This window comes from Podarcis liolepis (assembly GCF_965112155.1).
Source record: "Podarcis liolepis genome assembly, chromosome: 12".
NCBI classification, from domain to species: domain Eukaryota; kingdom Metazoa; phylum Chordata; class Lepidosauria; order Squamata; family Lacertidae; genus Podarcis; species Podarcis liolepis.
In genome coordinates, this window is record NC_139563.1 from 13,477,418 (window position 1) to 13,503,023 (window position 25,606).

General features: G+C 37.1%; 2 protein-coding genes across 6 annotated transcripts in view; one reads left to right on the top strand and one right to left on the bottom strand.

The window, feature by feature from the left end:
* LMBR1 (limb development membrane protein 1) overlaps positions 1–25,606 on the bottom strand; it is a 327,116-nt gene that overhangs the window by 197,181 nt on the left and 104,329 nt on the right. The window lies entirely within an intron of this gene.
* Positions 1–25,606, top strand: part of UBE3C (ubiquitin protein ligase E3C) — a 57,215-nt gene that overhangs the window by 21,593 nt on the left and 10,016 nt on the right. For all 5 annotated transcript variants that reach the window (XR_014517419.1, XR_014517420.1, XM_083466681.1 and 2 more), the window contains 8 exons: positions 2,649–2,735; positions 3,945–4,102; positions 4,903–5,135; positions 11,783–11,887; positions 12,379–12,466; positions 14,311–14,408; positions 15,553–15,685; positions 16,741–16,988. Coding sequence is in view for 3 of the 5 variants with exons in the window: in XM_083466681.1 (XP_083322807.1) it covers positions 2,649–2,735; positions 3,945–4,102; positions 4,903–5,135; positions 11,783–11,887; positions 12,379–12,466; positions 14,311–14,408; positions 15,553–15,685; positions 16,741–16,988 (1,150 nt within the window). In the remaining 2 variants the exon portion in view is untranslated. The remainder of the gene's footprint in view (positions 1–2,648; positions 2,736–3,944; positions 4,103–4,902; positions 5,136–11,782; positions 11,888–12,378; positions 12,467–14,310; positions 14,409–15,552; positions 15,686–16,740; positions 16,989–25,606) is intronic.

Consider the following 25,606-nt stretch of genomic DNA (forward strand, 5'->3'; position numbering starts at 1 on the left):
TTAACAAACATGGATACATATGCTGTAATGTTATTGTTTCAGTTAAATAAATTGTTTAAATTGTTATTAAGGAAATGATTATTTTTCTCCTTCCAATAAAGTACAGCAGAAAAGTTGTCCAAATATAAACCGTTAACTTATTAAACCTCACAATAATTTCATAATTATCTGTCAATGTTTTTCTAATTGTATAATCAAATCAGTAATTTTTGATATAACTGTAAAAATTACTCTGAAAATTTATTATTCCAAAAATGAAACCATCTGGTTGTAAATATTAAGATTATATTTTTTTGTAAAAAAAAGATTTAAATCGTGATTTAAATCGATTTGATTTAAATCGATTTGATTTAAATCAAATCCACCCTGATGAGAACTGCTCATCTTCTAACATTAGGCGGATGAGACTCAGGAATATTCGCCTTTCTAGTTAGAGAGAACCCATGTTCAAGGCACCTCTTTGAAGCAGCTGTGCTTCACAGAAATGTTCTTTGCAAAGTGAAGAACATTTATCAATGTATCGTGAAATTACTATTCTGAGCTTGTGTTAAAATCCGCATGCCACACTGCATAAAAATATCTAGAGAGCGTCTTGCTTGTTTGTGCAGGGTAGAAGTCCTGGACAGGCATTAGCAGAAAGGCAGCATTTGTTTACAGTTCCTTGGTGGTGTTTCCGAATGGCTCACTTAATCTTATGTAATTGCAGTCACATCTGTTATCTTCTACCTGTAGCATCTTCCAGTTTGAAGGAAGTGTCAAAATGTGTTGCCCTCCTGTGGTGACCTTTTATCCAGCTGTATGAGCTTGTCTCATTCTATTGTATTCTCTTCATTAACTTAAATGGTCTCTCTGGGAAACTGGGCCCAATTTATGACCTAGCCAGAAAATCTTGCCTTTAACTAATTAACTTACAGCATCACCTCAGCTAAATAAAGCTTAATGGGTCATTTAATCTCTCCCATTCCAACAGAAATAATTTTACACTTTTTTAATAAAAAAAGAGAAGCCAAGGGTGCACAAGATACCCTTCTGCCAAACACACACAAATCATGTACTCTTTGTGAACAACTAGATGCTTGCTTAGAGAAACTGCAGGATTCACATAAAATTGCTGTGCTTTACCCAACTCTTCCCTTAAATTTAACAGATGTAAAATAAATAAAGACAAAGCCTTGGAGGCCTTTGGCAGCCCAGTAGTTCAAGCTGAAATTGGATACTTCCTCCTTTCAACTCCCCATTATTTGAAGCTAGTTATCCCATATTTGTTCTGTTTAAAATATTTTTATTTTGTTTCTCAGTCAAAGACTCTCAAGGTGGCTAATAACATTTTAAAATGATACGTATATTCAAATTACAACAATTAAAACAAAATACTAAAACTGACTCCATTAGCAGACAGTAATAAAACAGCAGTACAATCAAATGCTACTAAAAGCTAGAGAAAATAAAATGTCCTAACAGATAATGCGTGTTGGGTGAGATGTGTTAATGTACATAAGTAATTGGGTTATGCTGCTTTACAGTTGCTGCCAGAAATGGAAAAAGGTGATGCCATTTAAATATTGTTTTAATTTCATTTGAATTCTTTAAGCATTAATTGTTTATAGAGCTGTGGTTGTAGATAAGGGTGCACTTTGCTGGGAATTTCAAAGCTTTTCCTTTTGGGATTGGTAATAGTAGATGTAGCTTTGGAAGGAATTTGCTGGCTTCCTGGACTCTTTCCCTCTTAGTTGGGTTGGGAAGTGGATCTAAAACTCCACCACCAACTCAGGCCATTTTGACAGGTGCCTGGGGCCACCTACCTTTATTTGTTTTCAGCTATAATTATTTATTTCAGAATATAATTCAGTGCTTTAAATTTTTAACACCTTTTGCTGTTGCCACTGGGTGAGAGAAAAAGGTGCCAGTGGATGGAAAGGAAGAATTGGTGCGCTCCCAGTTCTTCCTTTTCAGTTCGGCCCCGTAGGAATACCTGTCCTATATCAGGTGAGCACAATTTTGGGGAAACCCCCTATAGACCAAATGGTGAGGCCTGGCAGTCCTAGTTAAGCCTGTGGACCTGAGGTTCTGCACACCTGCCTTAGGGAGATACACATTACAGTTACGGTAAGTGTTACAGAACCAAACCATACTAAGACCTTTATTCACATTCTCAGTGATCTTGGAAATTCCATAGGCTCTTATGGCTTAAGATATGGAAAAATACATGTAGTAGTTCTTGAATATGTGAAACGTTTTTTGCACGGAAGCTCAATGTTTTTGAAAAGTTGCAGGAAGGTTATAATTCTGTTGAAGGGTCTTCCCATAATATCACCGTTCACAGCAGCTTTTGTGTAATAAATTGAATACACGTGACTAACTACAACTATAATTTGGAAGGGCCCTGTAATGATTAGTGAAGCATAGAAGAACAGGTTAACAGATCATCTCTGATTACTTGTAGCATGGTAAATGACTGCTATCGTCTTTACATTTGGAAGGTATCTGTACAGTTAAAACAGAGATAAAATAAAGTGAGTTGACTAGTGCTGGAAAGAATACCTATTTAGACATGTTGCTTTGAGATAAATATTGAAATGAAAGTTGACAAAGATGCTTTTTATTACCCACACGATGTTCTTCAACCTGTTTCCTTTTTTCCTTTTTAGACTTCTGTACAGCTTGGCTTTTAATGCCAGGTTCCTGAGGCATCTTTGGTATTTAATCTCCTCAATGACTACACGAATGATTACTGGGTATGTCATATTCATTAATAATCTAAATGTAAATGGAGCAGTGTGTGCCAGTGCAGAACCAAACAGTGTGTGAGAATAAATGGGAGGTGTGTTGTACTTGGAGACAGGAGGTGCCATCTTAAGAGGCACTGCCTCTTATGTGAGAATGAAGAAGGAAGTTTCCTCTAAAACGATGCCTGATGTCTTGTTTGCGGGCTTCCCAAAGGCATCTTGTTGGCCACTGAGAACAGGATGCTGGGCGCTAGGTGGGCTTTTGGTCTGATTCAACAAGGCTCTTCTTAGTTCTTAACACACCTAAGCATCATCTAAAAACAAAATACACTTTAAAAAAAAGCATATTTATATGGATAACTGGGAATGCAGCACAAGGTAAATTTACTCATGTATGCTCTCTTTTCCATACCATGTTGATTATGTGGAGGAGCAAACACATGAATGGGAGTTATGATTTGTATAATGGGGGGCAGCCCTTTTACACTTGCATAATTTCACTCCTGAGCTAGATATTATTATTGATGAACCAATTTAGCTTGCATAAGATGAAATGAAATTATATTTGTTACCCTTACTAGGCCAAAATATGGTTGTTCGTGCTGGCTCTTGATCCTGAAGTTGCATCAGTCTCTATAAGTACTGTGATGCACTGCCCATCCACCTGGGAATTTAACTTTGGTTCCCCTCCCCCCCTCAACTTCAGTGCACCTCATTTTTCCAATTAGAACATGCTTTTTAAGACTTATTAATATGAGTGTCTGTACATTCTGGTATGTTAGTGTCTTCTCTGTAGATATTCATAAAATAGCTTTTAACATTTTTAATGCCTGGCTAAGTGACAGAAAATACCTAATGTTCCGTTGGGATATTCAGCCGCGTGATAACCATCCTGAGAATATTATATAAACAGAAACATAAATGCTAGCATTATTTTATTAGAATCCATGTTAAAAGATAAATTATGAATCTTCCACCTTTTAAATATAAGTAAGTTAAATAAATATTTATTTAATAATTTTGTGTACCTCCCTTCATCCAAAGGCCCAAAAATATTATTTGCAGATTCTAAAAAGCATATTTCATCATTTTAAACTTGTTCCGTATTGTGGCATCGGGAAAATAAAAATCACCTCAAGTCCTCCCCCCCACCCCCAGTTCCCAGGTCCTAAGATTAAATTAATGACTGCTCTTCATCTTTTGTTCTGTTCTGTTAAGGTCTATGGTGCCACTCCTTCAGGTGATATCACGTGGCTCACCGATGTCTTTAGAAGATTCTAGTCGGATCATCCCTCTCTTTTATCTTTTTAGTTCCTTGTTTAGTCACTCGCTTATTTCTATACATGATAATGAATTCTTTGGTGATCCTATAGAAGGTAAGAGTATCCTCCTCAACAACTTTTGTCTAGTGAAATATTTCCCCTCAAAACTCATATTGTTGTTATAAACACATAGTCGCATGTGTGTGTGTGTTTGTGTGTGTGTGTGTGTGTATTATCAACACACACCCGGGCTGGAAGTGTACAGTATTTCCCAAAATTCTACAAAACTGAGTAACTGTTGGTTGTCTCATTGTTTTGTTGTTGCTATAATTATACCATAATTTTGAAATATTCTCCTGTTGTTTGTCTGTCCCTGCCCTTTAGGATCTCTCAGGAGTGGAGGGGAAATATTGCTGAATTTGCTGGGGTTTTATACAGGCCTGTAGCAACTTATGACTTTCAAGCTGGACAGAACCCATTGGACACACAATAGTCGTCTGCAGGGTGCTTAAGCATCCTTTATTTTGGCAATTGAAAGCAGCCAGGCAGTAAAAAGGAGCATTCTGGTGCTTCCCTACATGGTGTGTAGGCTGTGTTGGGCTTTTTGGGTTAGAAGTTGTATGGATTTGGTTAAAAACAAAGTGCCAAACTTGAGTTTTGAAATTGCTGCTAAATTGTCATAGATAAAACAATAGGGAAGGTTTTATTAGACTTGCACTGCTTGTATAAAATTGGCATGCAAAAATGTTAAAACCCAAGCCCTGTACTTATTCCGCTATATTAGAAATGTAGCTAACTCTTAGCTACATTGAAAGCAAAGAGGCATAATTCTAACCAGAGATCCAAAATATCTTCTCTAGTTCTGTCTTGTACTTTGGGTCCAGAGAAATAACTTCTAGTTATGTATTGCCTAGTTGTAGGTCCAAGGCAGTCATCGATGATGCCTTTTACGTTAGAAGAACTGGTAATATTATCACGCTGCCTTCGAGATGCTTGCTTAGGAATCATTAAATTGGCATATCCTGAAACCAAACCAGAAGTTCGTGAAGAATACATTGCAGCATTTAGAAGTGTTGGAGTCACCACAAATACAGAAATGCAACAGTGCATCCAAACAGAACAGAAACGGTGGATTCAACTCTTTAAGGTACAGTATAGTTTTGATTTATATATAGAACTTCCCTTTTCATGCACTTTAAACATGGAGATAACACAGGTGATGATGTCTACATATGGAGTTAGCACCTGATTTAATTACAAAGACAGTAAGAGAGATTAGTTTTTTAATTAAAGGGTTTTTTATAGAGTATGTTTCTCCTGATTGTAAAGGCTATTGTAAAATAGTATTTCTGGCAGTATACTTTTAATCTAATTGAATTTAAGTGGGATCTTAGAATTGTTAAAAATGCCATTATATCTTGGAACAAGTAGTTTTCTTGAGCTTAGATGCAGAAAGGAGAAGTGATGTAGAAAATGGGTGCTATATTCGTTTCTGAATCAGCTACTGATTTTCAGCTGTCAGTTCTTGCAGATGTTAAATGTCCATAAATAATGAGTATCCTAGGGTCATCATTGTCCTATTGTCCTATGGATGACTATTGGCATGTTTAGAGCTTATTGCTCTGCTTTCAGACAGTTTGGAACAATGCAGTAAAAAAGACCAAACTGAGTAGGGCTTTAGAGATGGGTCTTTTACAAAAATAGATGACATAAGTTGGTTTTTTATTTCATTTTTAAAAGAAACTATTCTGTTAACACAAGGGTGGGGAACATGAGACATTCCAGATGTAGTTGGACTATGGTTGGCTGGGCTGATGATAGTTGTAGTCTAAGAACATCGGGAGGACACCTGGTTGGCAACCCTTTCTAAGTGAATCAGTAGGGCTAATAATACATTCTTCAGTTTCCCCCTATTTTTGTTTTTTCTCTGTTGAGACAAACAATCTTGGAGCTATGCCCATGGTCCGTACTTCATGTACTGTTTTTTTGGGGTGTCTGTATGATCTTAAGCTCCTTTTTGAGTACCGTACACATTGCAGAGCCTGGCTGAAAAGCTATTGTGTGGATATCAACCACCTATGGGTGCAGCAAACCAAGACTTTGTTTGCACATCTGTTACAGTGTTTCAGGGAGACGAAATGAATAGTCTTCTACCCAGTCTATTTTTTCTTTCTTTTTTGGCAACCCAAGGTTGAACAACACTAAGGAGGTGGGTTAGGAACCGAGAATATAACGGTTGTGCAAGAAAGTGCTTGACTTGCCATGAAATTTCTGCAGCAAACACATATAGTCAGCTAAAATTACTCATTAAAGGAGTGGAAGCAGAAGAAATGCATTTTCCAAATTGAATGCTAGATTTACAGTCGGTTTAATACTGGCGACCTCTCACACACTAATGTTCAGTTCGAGTCATCAGCCGTCCCTTCAGGTCTTTTATCACTGCTTTTGTCAAGCTATCTATTTAATTGAAAGAAGTTAATTGAATGAAAATGATCAACTAAGCTTGTATTAATATTGCTAATGGAACTTTCTTCTTGGCCATGTTTGGAGAAAGATGTCATGCTAGACTTTAGGAAAGGCCCATTAATGCTTGCACTTAACCTGATGGGCTAATTAAGGAATGCTTATTCATTCTACAAGTCTACAATAGCCTCTATCCCGCCCATTTTGCCCGATTTTTACAACACATTTCACTTACGAGCATGAACATTACGGACATTACCAGTGATGAGAGTAACTGATAATGTTTTGATTGTGTTGAATACGGTCCTAATGCATCACTAAAGTTAGAATTTTTGCAGATTGATCTAATATCTGTTTGCACAATTTTATTTAATTAGATGTCCTTTCATTATCCTGTTACATGCTCAGTTTGTTAAGCTGGGCAGAGAGGCCCAACACATGTTTTTGTATGTTATGAAATCATGCCATGTCCTTGCGCTGTGCATCATTACAACCATTTAGCAAACTATCTGGTGTTGAAATCTACAAAAAGAACTGTTTTAACGCCTATGTAGAGTTGTTAAAATTTGGAAAGATTCCAGTGGGCCTTGATAATTAATAATTGTACAAAGAAAAGCAAGTTGCAGAATAATGTTCACCAAAGAAGAAATATATATAATGCATTTCTCTTAATCTGTGTGTATTCTGTGCCTTTAAAAATGGAACTGCACAAGATACACCTCTGTGGCCAAGGGATGGAAACACGTGGTCCTCCAGATCTGACTCCCATCATCCCTGAACACACCCCATGGCTGATGGGAGCTTGAGTCCAACATCTGGAGGGCTACAGGTTTCCCATCCCTTTTGCCCAACACAAAAATGATAGAATCTCAGCAGGTTACAGCAGAGTGCTGATAACACCAAGGTTGCAGGTTAGATCCCCGTATGGGACAGCTGTGTATTCCTGCATTTAAGGAGGTTGGACTAGATGATCCTTGGCTTCCCTTCCAACTCTCTGGTCTATATGTCAGATATAACATAGACCCAACCCATTATAATTTCACTTCTGTCATGTTCTGTGAATGTAGGAGTCTATGGTAAATGAATTGAATGAAATTTGTAGAATATAGTCTGTACTAAAGGTTTCAAGTCCTGCATTTTTGCATGAGATTCAATTTTTCGCACAAAGGTTGTAGTGGGTGATGCTCTCACTGATAACCCATCACAAAAAATTCCCATTACCTAGACTTACATGCACAGTTCAATCCTTCTCTTTGAAATCTGCCGCAAGATGGGAAGAAATCGGTGTCTCACTCAAGCAATGTGCATTCCTACTTCTAAAGTACAGTACAGTAGTAACTTCTTACATAAGGAACCAGTTTGCAACAAATTTACTCTTCCTTTCGTGCCAAAGGGCAGCTGAAAGAGAGGGATTGTAGGTGCCACTTCAAAACAAATAGTTTTATCCTTGTTTGTGTGCTTCTGCTGTTGACAAACCTGATTTATCCTTAGTTTCCACTCTCCAAGAATTTTTTAAATGAAAAATTGGATACAAGCCTATTGAACTAACAAAGTTTATGAATTTGTTTTGTTTCTATCAAAAAAACAAAATGCTTTCACCCATATTCTAATTCTAAATGTTTTCCAAAAGCTCAAGAGATTCCTAAAACAATTTGTAAAAACAACGGAACCTTACTTAAGAGAATAATTTTTAAAGTTACACTGTTACATTTAGTTTTAGTTTCCAAATAAAGAGGGGACAAGATAGAAATTTAGATAATTATTAGGCATGGTATGGAGAAAGTGGATAGAGAATTATCCCTGTCTCTCCCCACCCCAATATAATAGGGCCCCGATCTAGGGCCCAAGATCACCCCATGAAGCTGGTTTGTAGAAGATTCAGGTCAGATAAAAGGAAGTGCAGCACATAGGAATTCACTGCCACAGGCTGACAACATGGGTGGCATTAAAAGGGGATGAGACAAATTAATGGAGGATAAGGCAATCAACAGCCAGGCACTACTTCTATAATCATACACTGCATGCTTCTGAATACTAAATTCAGACAGATTCAAATTACAAGAAGATTTTGCCTAAACATTAGGATCAACTTTCTGACAGTGTTAGAAACTGAGATATGAAAGCTAAGAGCTAAATGGCACTTTAAACCTAGGTTATGAGCGCAACAACTCAATGTCTAGGCACATCTTTTTAATAACAAGAATACAAAGCTTGAAAATGAATGAACTGCAGCTAAAAGATTATGTTCATTTTTCACGTGGTCTAGTCCTTCCCCTGCCCACCCCTCTAATATTCTTAAGAGGGTCTCTTCTCCAGTCTTCAGAGAGTGGCTGGAAGTGGGGAGGCAGAAAAAGGTAACCCTTTCCTTCTACTCTGCAGTTTTAATCTGAAATTTTAGGCGCAGCCCTGCGCCCAGAGCCCAGAAACTGCTCACGGTAATGAAATTCCCAGTGGCAAAATGCGCCTGGAACAATGGGAGTTTCAAACACTGTTCTGACAGTAAGAGCTGCATAGTAGGGGGTTGGACTAGATGACTCGTTGGGTCCCTTCCAACTCTACAATTCGGATTCTTCATCCTGCCTTTGCACTTCCCATGGGCTTTTAATTGGTCATTGTGAGAAAAGGCATGTTGGACAAGAATAGTTAGGCCTCTGGAATGATCCAGCAGGGCTCTTTATGTTCTTGCCTCGTTTTTAGAATAAAGAATGGTTCCCTTTTGTAAATGCCCCCCTGCTCTGGTGTGTTTCTGAGCAGGCTTGTAGGAAATTGGTCACCCACCCCCTCAAAAAAAAAAAAAAAAAAAAAAAGCACTAAAGACTATCTCTGCCTCAGATTAATTTCTTTGAATGTCTTTCAGATTACTTCCCTCAGTGCTTGAAAGGTTTCACATGCAATATCTCATGACGTTTGCAATCAGGGCCTAATGGAATCAGTGCTTGAGTGACCAACTTGGCTAACCTGCATTGAATTTTACAAAGGGCAAAAAGTGGTGAAAAAGATTCTGCATAATCATACAGATCTCCTAATGGTCCCCCCACCAGTAGTTTTCTAACCTGTAAAAAAGTTCACTTAATAAACCAGGTCATTAAAAAAAAAATCTTCAGTATGTGGAAAGGAAGCCCTTTTGATTGTCCATTAAGTTCTTTTGCTCCCTTTGGCATCTGCCCACTAATGCACCAGTTGAGACATTATTGAAGTAATTACATTTTTTTAAATAAAAGAAAAGCCCTATTGGCTCCATACTGTACAGCATAGTGCCATACATCTACTGTGCTGCTTTCAAACTTGATATAACTGTATGGGAAGGGCAGGGATTTTGTTTAGTCTTATAAATTAAAGCTGAGTGCCTTAAAATGTTCAATTATGATCTGGGTCTTGGATCATCATATGCATTCTTGGATTTTGTGAATGTCCCAAGGAAGGGAATATGTGACATCTCTTTTCTAGCACTATTTTTTTCCCTACCTCCAATAATCACCTGTGATCTAGCACTGGTACCTGTTGGAGGAACTGGATATTTACATAGGTGTTAATTTCTTTTATGGTCACAAATCACCTGATGTATGAGATAAATCAACAGGCAAGGTCAACTAAGCCAGTTACTATGGCAATGACCCAGTGTTTAAGTCATGCCAGCTCATTAGTCAGTCAGTCTGTCCATGAGTTGGAGTCTGTGGTACGTCTTGAAGGTGGAGCAACAGAGATACTTTATGCTTGTATATATCTGTATCTGTAGAGCCGACAGGCTGTATGTTTACAGTGGTGCCTCGCAAGACGAAATTAATTTGTTCCGCGAGTCTTTTCGTCTTGCGATGTTTTTCGTCTTGCGAAGCACGGTCCGTCGCAACTGCGGCTTTAAGAAAAAAGCGAACAAACTCACAAGACGTTTTCGTCTTGCGAAGCAAGCCCATAGGGAAATTCGTCTAGCGAAGCAACGCAAAAACCGAAAAACCCTTTTGTCTAGCGAGTTTTTCATCTTGCGAGGCATTCGTCTTGCGGGGCACCACTGTATATGAACACCTAGAACTGTATTACTAAAGCCTTATTTTTTACAGCCGTAAACTATTTTGGATTTTAAGCTGCCTCTGGGTGGTGACTGGAACTGTGGGGCAACTACTTCTATGTAGGTATCTTACTCAGATCTCCTGCCTCCTGAAACTTTGTCCTTATATCATGAGGAGTAGATACTGGCCTGTTCAAATGTAAAACCTTTACAACAGTGAGCTGCAGCAAGCCTTGGTCTTGTACACTTCCATCTCTTCCTTGGGTGCATTTGTAAAGAGGATTTAAGAAATACTCAGTTCCATTTTGAAATAACTGCCGCTTGTTGTGACATCTGAAGTGTACAAACTGGTTAATCTTAACGATGGCCTATTCCAACAAAACAATAGTAAAGATTAACCACAGTTTTTCTGGGCTCAGATGTCATGACAAACAACAGTTAATCTGAAATGGAAACAATACTTTGCTGAGGCTTACTGTGGCTCATTCTTGTAATGCTGAACCATAGTTTAGTAGTATATCCGAATATAGCCACTATTTAGACAATGACTGCAGTTAGTGCAAAATGAGGCAGTACAATTGTTGTGCTTAAAGATTGGCACTGGCTACCTGTTGGCTACTGGGCTGAGTTACTGTAGGTACAAAAGGCTCTTAATTGTTTGGGACCAGATTACTTAATAGGTCACCTTATCCCATACATATTGATGCAATCACTTTGATCTGTGGAACTTGGGCCATGTCTACATTTGTAAGGAGTAATTCCCTTAATGTGACAGCACCTGTCCTTTGGACAGTTGCCATGACTGTACTGTTTTAGATGTCTGCGGAAAACTTTTCTGTTTCAACTGGCCTATCCAGACGTGTAATTTTGTTTCATTTGCTCTTAAATCTGTTTTAGATGTTTTATTGTATGTGGTTGTTTTTATGTTTTAAATTTGTTTTAATTCACTTTTTAAAGCTTTATTTATTCATTCATTTATTTAGTGTGTGTTTTCTGCCCAGAGAATGGCAGGATGTAAATTTAAGTTAATAAATGGTACAATTGGGTATTCTATTCTAAATTACGTTAAATGAAAACAGTTTTGTTTCCTTGACTTTCCTCGAAATCCGATTTTATTTTACATGTTGAGAGATTTCAGTTGTTTTGATGAAGAAGTAATTTAAAGTAATTTATCTAATGAACTTTGGCCAAATATTTGATTACTTAATCATGTCTCTTAAGAACAAAAATACTGTAACATTGTATATTTTAAAACATTGCTGCTTTTTTCTGTGGTATTCTGAAAAAGACAAAGTTACAATCTATATTGATATATTTCTGCCATCCAGGTAATCACTAACTTGGTGAAAATGTTGAAATCTAGAGATACAAGAAGGAATTTCTGTCCACCAAACCACTGGCTTTCAGAACAGGAGAACATTAGAGCAGATAAGGTAATACAGATCATCACATATGTACTTTAGTACAATTCTGGTGTGCAGGTGTTAACCCGACACCTTGAAGCATTTGGCATGTTTACGTCACTTGTTCTCAGTTCTCTATTTGTGATATGTTTGCCATTTCCTATGCATGCTTACTAAGAAGAAAGTTGCACTAAGTTCAGTGGTACATACTTGGGAATAATTTTGTGTAGGATTGTAGCATTGATACACAAGGTATTTGTCATATTCCCTGATAAACTTGTGATGCCTTGCTCTGTTGCCCACTGCATATGTAGAGTTAATCAGAATTTATGAATTGGGAGTGGTGTTTTATTTGAGTTGAGCATTATTTTAATACATGGTGTCTGTTTTCCTACAACATGGTTTGCAGTATCCTAACAGCTGTATGTCATTTGAAACTCTGTTTCTGATGATGATAATGATTAAACTGTCTTAAGGTTTTGACATGAAATATTTAACTATTATATTTAATAAACAACTAGGTTACACAGCTTTATGTGCCATCAGCCAGGCATGTATGGAGAGTGAGAAGAATGGGAAGAATAGGACCTCTGCAGTCTACTCTAGATGGTAAGACAATATTGCTTTGCCTCGGAAACTGAAGATGTTGCATCTTTTCTTTCTTTTAATAAATGGAGAGCCTGTTTCTGGAATGTGAGCTTTCCCAATCTGTTGATACAGCATTTAAGAGAATTTGTGCTCCAGTCACAATGCAGTTCATTGGCAATAGCATGCTTCTGAATTGTAGTTTCTGGGAAACAATACATTGTGCTCATGTTCTCTTTGGGGCTTCCCCAAATATCTGGTTGGCCACTGTGAGACAACTAGACAGGATGTTGGACTAGATGAACCCTTGGTTTGATGATGTAGGATTTTTCCTACATTCGTGCCAGCAGTTGTTAATATACCAACAGCCTCTGGGATGGAGTGAGCTAAATTTTACCTAGACAATTGATGGTACCCACTAAAGACCAGTACCTTTTTACATGGCCAGTTGTTAGGTACTTGAAATTCCACTGGATTTGATGTCCTCTTATCTGTGCAACTGATAGATTTGCATCCAAAATCAGTTTTCTCTGCCTGTTCTCTTTAATTTCTTGATGAAATAAAGGCTTGATCTTCCATAGGTTGTTCCTCTACCTTTCTTGACTGAATGCCCTTGAAATGAAAAAAGATGTGATCAACATGATTGTGTGAAGAAGGGCACATAACAGTGTGTTTATGATTTGTTTAATCCCACTTGACTCCATATGGGCTAGAATCAATTAGTGTGAAAGAACCACTGACTCACATATGGCTCTGTTTATTTGTGCTTTTTCATTTACTTAAATGGCAAGCTCTTGAGTTCTAAATGTCTTGTGTATTGATGACTCCATCCCATATTTCTCTTTAAAGATGGAAACGTTGATGGGGCAATGTAGATAAAATTGACTAATTGACCAGAATAATTGAACTGCTGAAGTTAGATAGTGGTTTACCTTTGCTGTACATGCACTTTGTTTTAAAACGCTTTTAACCCTTAGCTTAATAGATAGCATACGTTGACTGTAATTAAAACTGTTTACTGAAAGTTAGGAAAACACTCATTCCAAGGGTTTACAATATTGGTATTTGCCAAAAATTCCCAGCTCTGTTTCTGTGGCACTAAATAGGCACTCTTAATAGCTCTAGTTAAAAATAGCTTGAGGAGCTCAAAAGTATAGTATCTGTTACTGCTGATGCTTGCTATTGAAAGGCCAGCTAGTCACTGCTACCCTGCAAACAGATGATGATGATGAATTGCTTCTGCTTTAATACTCAAGTCATACACACCCAGTCTTCCAAGAATTTTTACCATTCCTGCAGACAGTGTCTGCCTGTGCTTGTGAATAGATCTTTCATCATTTACTCAAATAACTAAAATTTTGTACTTTTTTTCTTTGGGGAATTTTCATTTCCAACCAAATTGGTTTGCCTTTGTCCACATGAACATTTATATGAGGTGTACAGTTTAACACAGACTACACCTCTGCTGTTCCAGTGACTATAGCCAGGACTCAGTTAGGGCTATACAATCAAGTGTGTGCATTTGTATACCTGGTGGGACTTCCTACAGTTTCATTTCTGAACTACAGCATCTCACTTTACATTGGGGACCACTCCCAGTATCCTTTGAGTTTGGGAGCTACGTGTTGAGTGGCACAAAGTATGTGGATGGTTCAGTAGGAAGAAATGCCACCAAGTCTATGAGCAGTAACCACACACAACTATTTGGATCTCAGTTTATCATTGCTTTATACAGTCAGCAAGCTTGGCTCTCTGTATGGAGTGATGTCTTTACCACCCAGAGAAGAACGGAAAGGTAGTTTATTGTATTGTGCACTAAAACTGAGCTCGCTCTCTCTCTCCCCCCCCCTGACTCTCAATTTAAAAAGTGGGGTTGGATCCAGCACCTCTTTCCGTGTCTGAGGAACGACAACTTGCAATATTGACTGAGCTACCTTTTGTGGTTCCTTTTGAAGAAAGAGTAAAGGTACATCATCTCTTTAAGTATTGTACTTTTGATAGTTAGCATAAACCAATGTATTTGCTAAATACAGAATCTTGCTACATGATTTGTAAAGGACCCTGTTCTGCAATACAGAAATAGGCGATCTTTCTGTGGGATGCTATCATTCCAGATGCCATTTTAAAATCATAAGTGAGTGGTAGCATGGTTCAAAGGTTCTTCAGTTTTAGTGCCTCTGTCTTAAAGCGGCTGGAGATGTTTGTATGTGTCTCGTGGTGTGATATTTTCTTTTTAAAATCCTAGATGTGCCAAAGCTATTCTTCGCACCTCCTCTCCCAGCCTGGTGTAATGAAGGTGTTTTGGACTTCAGCTTTCATTAGTGTGCCTAATGCTCACAGACGATGGGAATTGTGGCCCAAAACACCTGCAGGGCACCAGGTTGGGGAAAGTTGCCTTGTGTGATCACAGCTGTGTATGCCTTGCTGGTGTTTAACAGTCATTTGTTGTTCTGGTTGCAGAGGATGGGCAACACTAGAGAAACAAAGTCCAAAGCGCTGTTATATTTCAGAATGGGGAGTGCCTTTTTTGGGATGGGGTAGGTCGATCCTGACCTCGACCTATAATTTAGTTATAACTTTGAAAATCATCAGCCCTTTGAAGTATACCACAAAGTGCCTATTGTTTAAAGGGCTGTCTTCATCTTAGTTTAAAAAAACTGTAATAACTTTCTAAGGTTCTTTTGTTGACTCTACAGCTTTCAGCTAATTAGCAAACTGAATTCCCAGAATTGTGCTGCCATCAATGTGTGCTAGTCCTATCAAGGAAATGAAAGATAGTTTCATGGGAGAAATAAATCACTGTTTCCCAAAAGGACAATGATAAATGGAGGGGAAACGTGTTGTTTCGCTTTGGTGCAAGACTTACAAGTGGTACAGAACAGAATTATAACTTGAAACTTGCATTCGTCAAGTTTCTTAATGCAGGCATAATACTTTTTTTAACTATTCCCTATACTAACAGTTTACACACATTAACAAACTCTCCAGTATATTATCATTAAACACAGTTTTGAAAGCAAGCTGGAATGTTGTGAAATTGTGGGACATTGAAAATCCATATTTAAATGGGATTACTTTTTCTCTCCCTTTTATTACTCAATTTATACAAGATATTTCAAAGGCTGATCTATGCTGACAAACAAGAGGTTCAAGGAGAAGGCCCATTTCTGGATGGAATTAATGTCACTATTAGGAGAAATTATATTTATGAAGATGCGTACGACAAACTTTCCCCTGAAAATGGTAATGTGTTTTTAAATTAATGCTAAAATAAGTTCATAGTAATAAAATCACTTGCCTTGGGAACTATAAAAATATAAGTCATTTACTATTTTCTTGCATGAAAAGCTTACATCTAGATTGTGGGCCAATTTGGTTAGTGCACCATATGAGGATGAATAATTTTCTACCTCAGAATTCCACCTATCTATCTATCATCTATCTATCTATCATCTATCTATCTACACCAGGCATTTGTGAAGCTGTGTTCTATTTTGGGATTTAAAAAAGCTTTTTAAAAAATAAAAATAAAAAAGCCTGTTGCACATTATTTTTCTTCAATGTGTTGCCTGTTTTTTCACATGTTGTGAGTGGATATTCATACTTTCAGTAGGATTTCAAACATTTAATTTGTGAACAGCTTACTGGTGGATAGACTGTTGTAAGTTCAAAGAGCTTGTGATCTGAATAAAAGCAGGCAGTTTTGCTTCATCTTTCAAGGCGAACATTTTGGTGGTGAAGCTGTACTTGCTTTCTAATTAAGGACAGAACCACTGTAGAAATGTTAAGTTCAGCGAGCAATAAAAACAGAGGGGCTTCATTCAGTCGTTGAGTTCCAGAAATAAACCTTGTAAGTCTTAAGATGGAGTTATCTGATGGGAGTTATCTAGCAGCACCTTACAGGGGCGCAGGTTCCTCATCACTTATTTAGAACAACTTGTCCTGAAGAAAGCCTGAACCAAATGCACCTTTAATTTTTGTTTAAGTGGAACTGCAATTATTTTATAACATTAGGCATGTCAATAAGGTCAACAGACTTCATAACATGTTTTAAAGGGGCTACTTTACCCACCTGTGGATTTTTGTAAAAAACAAAACAAAAAACCAACATGAGGGAATCCATTACATTGGGACAATATTGATGATTTTAGCTCATGAACTTCTAGATTGCATATTTTATTAACCCTTTAGGCACACCACTGTATGGTATTTCTTTAGAAAGCTGTTTTTAAATGCATGCATGTGTAAAGAGTTGTGCACTTGCAAATTCTTACATAACTTGTTTTCTCTTTCTCTAGAACCAGATTTGAAAAAACGAATTCGTGTCCATTTACTTAATGCCCATGGTCTAGATGAAGCCGGTATTGATGGGGGTGGAATATTCAGAGAATTTCTGAATGAACTGCTTAAATCAGGATTTAACCCTAACCAAGGTTTTTTTAAGACCACCAATGAAGGACTGCTTTACCCTAACCCTGCTGCACACATGCTCATTGGAGAGTCATATGCAAGGCACTACTATTTCCTTGGGAGGATGCTTGGAAAGGTAAAAATAAATAAATTTGCAGATATATGAATAGGAGCTGCTTGTGTAGTATATGAGATAGAAGTGGATTTTTTAATGGAATGTTTTCAGAAATGGAAAGTACTTGGGGAACAGTAATAGGTTTGTATCCATTTCCTTTGCCCTTTCTATGGAGAGAAAAGCGTCTTTATTTTGATCATGTGTTACATTTGCTTTAACGATATTGATAGCTAAATGCGCACAGCTGCATTCTTCATGCTTGACATTCTTACTACTTGCGGGGTTACTTTCTTAATGCTTCATGTTTTAAGTGAAAAGATACACCATTTTTGGACAGGACATTTTCCAAGTTGAATCGCCTTCACACAACAAATTAACAAGACTTCATAAGCAGGTTATAGATTATGAAGTCTGAATGATCACTAGTGTCGGATAAATTTCTGTTTCAGGCAGACAACGATAGATAGATATGATAATGAACTCTCTGATTTGATAGGGTTTCATTCATAGAATCTCAAGCCTGGTCATGGTGTCAAGTTTTAGTTTTTCAATGTCAGGAAAAATGCATTTGATTTCCACCAAGATGATTCCTTTTCCTTCCCAACCCAACCCAGCAACTTTTTTTCTTGTCTCTAGCACATAGAGCAGGACCTAAGGTACTACAACAGCACTGAGCCGTGATAAGTTAAACAAAAGAACAGGATTATATTAATTACCATTGTTCCTGATTCTCTAGTTTCCCCCTTAACTTCCAGTATTGACAGTCATTTCATTGAACTCCCATAGTGACACCAGTTGCACAGAAGGGTGAAGGTGCAGTAGAACAGTTTCACACATTGTTTTTAGGTGTACACCTAAGATATTTTAAGTGTACATCAAAACATGTAAATCACGAACCTTACAGGTGTGTCTTTGCAAACTTGTGTCATCGGGAGCCTTGTTGAGTTGGGGCACTCTTGACTGCACACTCTGGATTTGTCTCAACATGGTGTGTGAAATGGACTTTGCCATCTGGCCATATCAAGGCTCCACATAACAACACTAGAGAACAGTTTGTGCTGATCTAGGAGCTACTTGTAACTGCTAGAGTAGACATGTATTGGATCTGGAAGACTTCCCTTGCCAACATCTAAAATACAAAAGCTGCTATATTTTACCTGGATATTAACAGGTTAATTGTTAAAGTATTAAAAGGGGAGTGGGGAAAGTTTGGGTTGAGAAAAGCTGAGTGGCATGGCTGTTCTTATACTTTGAAATCAGAAGGAACCCAGTTACTTGTCATTTTGAAAGCAGTCAAATATTGATGTGTGTGTGTTCTGTGTTTACATAAGGCACAAAATGACTACGTTATTTAATAATTAGCTGTACCCAGGTGCAGAAACACCCTTTAACTGGCATGTTTGGAAAGCTGATGAATTCAGTAGCAAGATAAGGCACGGTTTTACTATTTGGTCCCTGCCAGTATTGTGGTTTTAGTTAAAGACTTTATTAAATTCTTTGGTTTTATAAAAATGCTTACCTTTTATCCATTTGCAAATAATTTCTGAAATGCTGCAGTTGTTTAGTCTTTGTATAAATAAACTGCATGCCATAGAAAGGAAGCCGTCTGAAATCCACAGAAATTTCTTATTTGTATAAATAAAAAATGCAGAGAGTGTTGCTGCTAAGAGCTCTATTTATATGACAGTGTTATCAGAAAACAAATACATTAACATTGAATGATTTACCTATATTCTGTGTAGCCAGCCATTCAGTGGTAATCACCTAGTATATTTTAGTTAGTGTTGAATACTTCTTACCCCAAATATTTTTAATCCCCCCAAATGTTTATTATTAAATAAAATAAAGAGTATAAAGAAATACGAATACAGCAGGATGAAAGCAGCATAGGGTAGGACATTATCATTGATCTTGTTCTAAAATATTACAAAAAAACCCATTTTACCATAAACATGGCTTATATATATTCTTTTGTAATAAATTATCTTAATCATAGTTACTATGGATCAAATTTTCTCAACTCATGTAGATATCCATTTTTTAAAAAACTCTCTTGTTCCAGTTCTGTCTTAAATAAATTGTATTATATCACTGGCAATTTATAATAATACACATTAAAAGCTCTTTATTGTGGTAGTTGCAATTTTGAAAGAATATTACCCCCTCCAAATATCTTTGAACTATAGATGCTTTATATCACAGTCCTAACCATGTCTACTAAGAAGCAAGTCCTATTCAATTCAGTGGGGCTTACTCCTAGGTAAGAAAGATTAAGATTGCAGCTGTAACTATTTAGGATTACCACATTTATAGAACAATCCTATGCACTTCTACTTGAAATAAGTCATATTCAGTTCAGTGAGGCTTACTTTTAGTTATGGAGGGTATAAGGTAATAGATTCATTGGCTCAATAAATCAGTTTAAAACATTTTGATATTTTGAAAATAAATTAAGGTTGAGCTTTCAGATGGCAACAGAGAAATTATGAAACTGCAGGGAATATCTTAAGGTGATGGCAACTACAGCAGAACCAAGTGTCTGAAAATGTTGAGTTACTGTTTCAGAACTGTTTCACTTGCATGCTTTTCTTCCAGTTTTTTAAAATCATTTGCCTGAAACTCATATGATTAAGTATGGCTGCAATCCCAACTCCACTTACCTGGGAGTAAGCCTAATTGAATCTAGTGCTTTGGAGCAGAGATGGTTCGTTTTTGTGTGTGGCAATATTACTCAACTTCCAAGAACTTCATGGCAGACACAAATTCTAGAGGGAAGGCTTTCTCCAGTACTGCACTTCCACCATGGGAAAAGCATGTTGAACTTTCATGTCATGCAGTTGATGAGGGACCAGGTGATTTGCTAGAAATTTAGTCACGCCTAAGGGGAACAGGAGCAGATCAGATAGCTGAGCCTACTCTGTGCTTTGAAGAACTCCTAGGTTGGCTCTATCCTTCTTTATTGTCGCCTCAAATAGATGTCAAATAAAAACTAGAAATCTTTTTTTGTAATCTTTTTAAGTCTCCTAAAATAATTTTTTTAAATGCCATTAAGTAAACTGCCTGATATTCTACTGTTTGGGCCTTTTTTATTCAATATGTTAATAGCACAAATAAATGTGGTATTTGAATAATTTCAAAATAGTATGAATTTGCCAATGATTCAATAGTATAAGAACTCAGTATTGTTCAACAGATTTTAAAAATTCTTATTTTTGAAATGGTTTTAACATAACTAATATGCTTGTCTTCCCTATACCGGTTCCTTTCACATAACCAATTATCTTTTCATTACAAATGGCTAAACTTAGTACCAGCATTTATAAATATGTGTCCAGCACTAAAGGACTACTAAAAGTGTGGTATTTTAACACTAAATCTTTGAAAGGGAAAAGATTGTATTGATTGATTGTGATATTTATTGGGTCATAATGTATTTAAATTTTCTTTAATGCATATGTTAGTGATTGTTTACTGTGATAAAGTGCACAAAGGTCTCTGCAAGCAATTCTACATGGAAAGAATTACCTCATGTCAGTGGTCACTTCTCAATTAAAAGTTCCATTAGCAGATGATTCCAGCTTCTGGTTTGTGTACTGATTGCATTTTATAGCTCCTAAATCAGGCTTCCTAGACAGGGAATAAATAAACAGTTAAAGTATGTGGTAATGGCATCCTGATCTTCTTTTGCCTTTGGAAACACCTAGGTCCATTTAAGTCAATTAAGTTCAGAATATTTAGTGGAATAAATTGTCATGTTTGAACTCTTACTGAAAATGAGTACTCTGCTGATTTGAAGATATTGATTCCTCTCAATACGTGTTCCCACCACATGGATTAATTATAATTACCTCTGCCCACTTGTTTTTTTAAACAAATGCTTCATATAGAAAAGTTATACTTCTTGCTGGTAATTTTATTCTAAGAACTCATCTTCATGAACTTGCAACAGGATAATTCTTTTGAACAAACTAATTCTGGGACACTTGTGCTCTTAAGGGCCTGTGGCTATCCGTGCAGAGCGGCAAAAATGCTTCCTTAATGCGGATCATTATAGGAAATTGTAGTCTTGTGATTCTTGTTATCTGCACAGAAACAGATGTGCAGATATGTGAAATATGACTTTGAAACTTCTGCTTGGAAGATAAGCACAAGTCCTCCCATATGTGTTTGTAGTTTTGGTTCTCTGTAAAAATGACTACAGAAGCTGCTGGAGAAGTAGCAACAGCAAGTAGTATGATTATTGTAGAATATTTAGCAGCAAATCTGTGTAATTGAAATACCAGAGGCCCATAACGTTGTCTTGTGTGTCTGCTTATAATAGAAGTACACAGCTATTTTTCTGTTTAATATGTGAGTACAGTGGTACCTCAGATTACATACGCTTCAGGTTACAGACTCCGCTAACCCAGAAATAGTGCTTCAAGTTAAGAACTTTGCTTCAGGATGAGAACAGAAATTGTGCTCAGGTGGCGCGGCAGCAGCGGGAGGCCCCATTAGCTAAAGTGGTGCTTCAGGTTAAGAACAGTTTCAGGTAAAGAATGGACCTCCGGAACGAATTAAGTACTTAATCTGAGGTACCACTGTAATAGTTTCTCACAGGATAAAAGAGTAAATTAATCATTCAGGGGATCGTGAATTTGATGAAAGGAGCAATAAATGAAATAAATAAATACTGAGGATTGTATACAATGACTGTGTGAGCTGAAGGCAGTTTCTACAACTGTCTTTTTCTGTTCCCACGCCCACCCCTGATCAGTGGGGCCATGCCATATGGGGACTGCAGTGTGGTTGTGGTTGTGGTTGTTGTGGAATTCACGTGAAATTAAGTGGAGCACCATTGGGTCAAGATTCCTCCATCTGCTTTCAGGTGATTCGTTTTCCAATTGCAGTGCCATATGACACCCCCCCCCATTAGCCTGTGGTTCTGGAGAGGGGTTTGAGGGGTAGAGAGAGCTGCTGGCAGAAGGGGGGCGGTGAGTAGAAAAGTTGGCTGCACAGTTTTCCACTTGCACAACCATTGAATATAAGTATGGGTGTTTAAGTAAAAGGATATAACAGTGTAATACATCGGGGAAAATGTGTTTGAAACAGGACAAAAAAGTATGATTTAACAAACAAATAAAATAGAATGTTTTATTTTGGTATTTTTACAATTTAAAAATAATACAATACTAAGTTTGTCTTAATATTCTGCTGTATATTAAATCTGAACATTAGGCTGCTGTGGCTGCAGAAGAAGGCCATATTAGGGGAATATTTAAGAAAAAATAAAAAGTCTGTTAAATGATACAGTGGATGCATTTGAATGTCTACATTAAATCACAACTTAGGAAGACACGACTGAGCTTCAGCAGACCTCAGACTTGCACGCTTCTTCTCCCATGTGGTCAGAATGAGTTCAGAAGCAACCATCTTAGCTTCACAGCACAAGCTTCCAAACTTTTCTTCCTGGCTGCATGGGAGAAGGAGCATGGAGTGCTCAAGCCTGATGTATTTTTAGTTTTTAAATTTGAAAATGAAGGACCAAGGTGAGCTTGGCTTGATCAAGAAACCCCAGAAGTCTGGCCATGTGTGCACCTACTGCAATGTGTGGCTTATTATATTTTGCCATGTAGAAAGAGAAGAGCTTAACTGTGACTAACTTATCAAAGAACTGCTATACATTTCGCAGATGCCTATTTTAAAAACTTAGCTTTTACACTAATTGGAATATTAACTATTCATCTCACCTTGTTTATACAATGAATGTTTCTTTTGTCTTTTATATTTGGAGAAACTTGGCTATGGGAAACTGTGCCATCTTGATTATAATTTTAATGAAACACCATCAAGGTGGCCTAAAAATGTTTTATATAGTTTTTAGATTAAGTTATAAATGTTTGCTGTGGAGCTACCTGAAGATTGATAGATCTGCATTTGAAAAGCATTATTTTTATATTGATTCTTAATGTAGTAAATTACTAAAGTTATTTGGCAGCAAACAGAAATGGCCTGTGATGTTGTTCACATTTATTCTCCTGATAGCACCACAATTTGCATTAATTGCATTGCTAGTGCACTCACTTATATTAAAAGGCTTCTACGATAATTAATCCTTTTTATTTCAAATCATTTTGGCACAATTTCCAGCAATAAACACTCATAAAAGACAGACACTTGAAAAATAACGTGCAGGTTCTTTCAATATACCTATTGCTATTTTCCCTTGACAAGGAGTTATTGATAGGCTTCTAGGAGCCAGTGTTAACATGTGGCTAAGAATTAAGACCCATATGAAAAATGGTAAGTGGATTATTTTGCATAAAAAATAGACAGTTCTTGAATCTGTGTAATTAACCTGTGTTTAGAAAATACCTTGATTTATGCCTACATTTGTATTTCAGTTGCATACATTATGGAAATTTAATTTATAATCCATTTAGCTGATGTGATCATAGTGTTTAGGGCCATCATTTATTAGTGCTTGTATATTAAATGCTTTAAATGCCTAAACCTGACTTGTGTTGGGGGTGGGGAGGGGAAATATATATATAAGGATGCCGAAGTATTTGGTGAGTCAGTGATTAAATTCAGCTTCAGATTTCAGGTAGCTTTGATATATTTACCAAAGTTGTGGAGTGTGTGTGTCTGTTACTAATTCAGAATAGCAAACTGTGACCATACAGATTGCAAATTAATGATTTACACTTGAAGTTTACTTTTTCAGCTACACAAAGAAAGGTTTCAGTTTTCATCCCTTTCCTAAAAATGCCTCCTTGGCTTTGATCTTGTTATTCATACATTCTTGGGGCTAAACTGTCACACAGTGTTTGTGTGTGAAGGTATTTTGATAGGGCATCATTAGGAGATTTGTGCTTTTTACTGCCCTTCGTGAATCTTTAATTTTTTCTTGACCCTGAATACAGAAAGTTTATGAAGATTTGCATTTGGAAATAGAAGGAAGGAGCCCCTCTGTGCTCATATACATGCTGTTAATGAGAGTAATTATGGCAGCTCATCCAAGAGCAGAAACCTAAAGACCTAGAGTGGAAGAGTATAGGATATAGAGCTAATTACAAATTAAACAAACAAACAAACAAACAAACAAACAAACAAACCTAGAGTAGCACAATCTGCAGCTTCCAGTGTTTAATTGAAAGCTGTCATTAGCTATCACTTTATGGTCAGATAGATAGGCGCATTGTTCTGAATGTCTAGGTGAAAGCAGTATATGTCTACCATTGATAAATAGGGTGGTACATAATTCAGTTTAATACTATAACAGCCAGTAAATGCATTGGAATTAAGGACTCTTAGCATATAGAGCGTGGGGTTGGTGTTTGCCTATCCAAAATCCTGGTGAGGTATGGAAAAGAAAGGCGGTTATATTTTAAGGGCCAGAAAACATTCTAGCAGTGAATTGACCGAGTGACCCAAGGACATTGGTTCACTTGTAGGAGAACTTGAATTTGAAGCTGCTAGATAGCAGCCGTGGTGCATACCTACTTTTGAAGACTTTTTCTAACTTTGATTTTAATGCATTATCGGTAGATAGCACACTGATTTTTAAAAAATGTGCAACCTTTCTGTTAGACACCAGGCACCAAGGCTACCTGAAAAAAACACAACCCCTAACTTTGCTGCATTTAAAAAATAACAGTAAAACAATAGCAATACCCATAGCCTTCTAATATTTCATACAATGTAGATGCATTAAAAAGTTTGTACACAATTAACCATATGCCTCTCTCGCTCGGGGTTTGTTACTGCATTTAGCTCTTCTGCCCAAGTGCAGAATTTGGCATGGGGTATGGATTCCCATGTTTTGAGAATCTCTCCTTTCATGTAAATAAATGGGGGGAAGTGGATACATGTCTTTTCTGGGTGGGATCTCAAAATATAAAATGGGGTGGCTGGGTGGATGAGAGGGGAATTAGATTCAGGGCTGGGAAGGTTAAGCACTCCTTAGTTCCTCTGCCCCTTTCCATTACTAGCAATGGTCAACCAACCAAGTAAACATGGCCATACAAATCCTCAAAATTTTCATAACGCAGAATTCACCTTCGTATGGGGAGAGGTGGTCCTTGAGGTATTGCAGTCCTGAGCTGTTTGTTTATAAGTCAAAACCAGCTCAGAATTGAATTGAGCTCAGAAACTAATTGGCAGCCAGCACAGTTCAAACTCTGTTGCCCTGGTGAGTAACCTGGCCACTGAATTCTGCACCAGCCTGAAGTTTCTGAACTGTCTTCAGAGGTAGCCCAACATACAACACATTAGAGTAATCTAACCTAGAATGGGGCTAAAGACAAAATCAAAGTTTCCAATGTAAGTAGAATTGACTGAATACACACAGGAGATAAGCTGCCATTTATTCAGTAAGGAGATGGTCTTTTTCATTTTGACTTCAAATAAAAGCATTCAGGTTTTCTTATATAGTGTTTTGGCAACTGTTAAATGACGGAAAGAGATTCTCTACAACTCTACCATGGCACAGCTTGATTAAGTCATTTCTGAGTTTTGATGTTGCTAATTACTTTATGTATTTATGAGACTTGTTTTAATGTTTTTGTTTATGCATTTTTTGTATTGCCTTTTCTGATACATACTGCCTTATACTGATACAAACTGCCCGATGACCACTTTTGGTGAAGGGCAATATA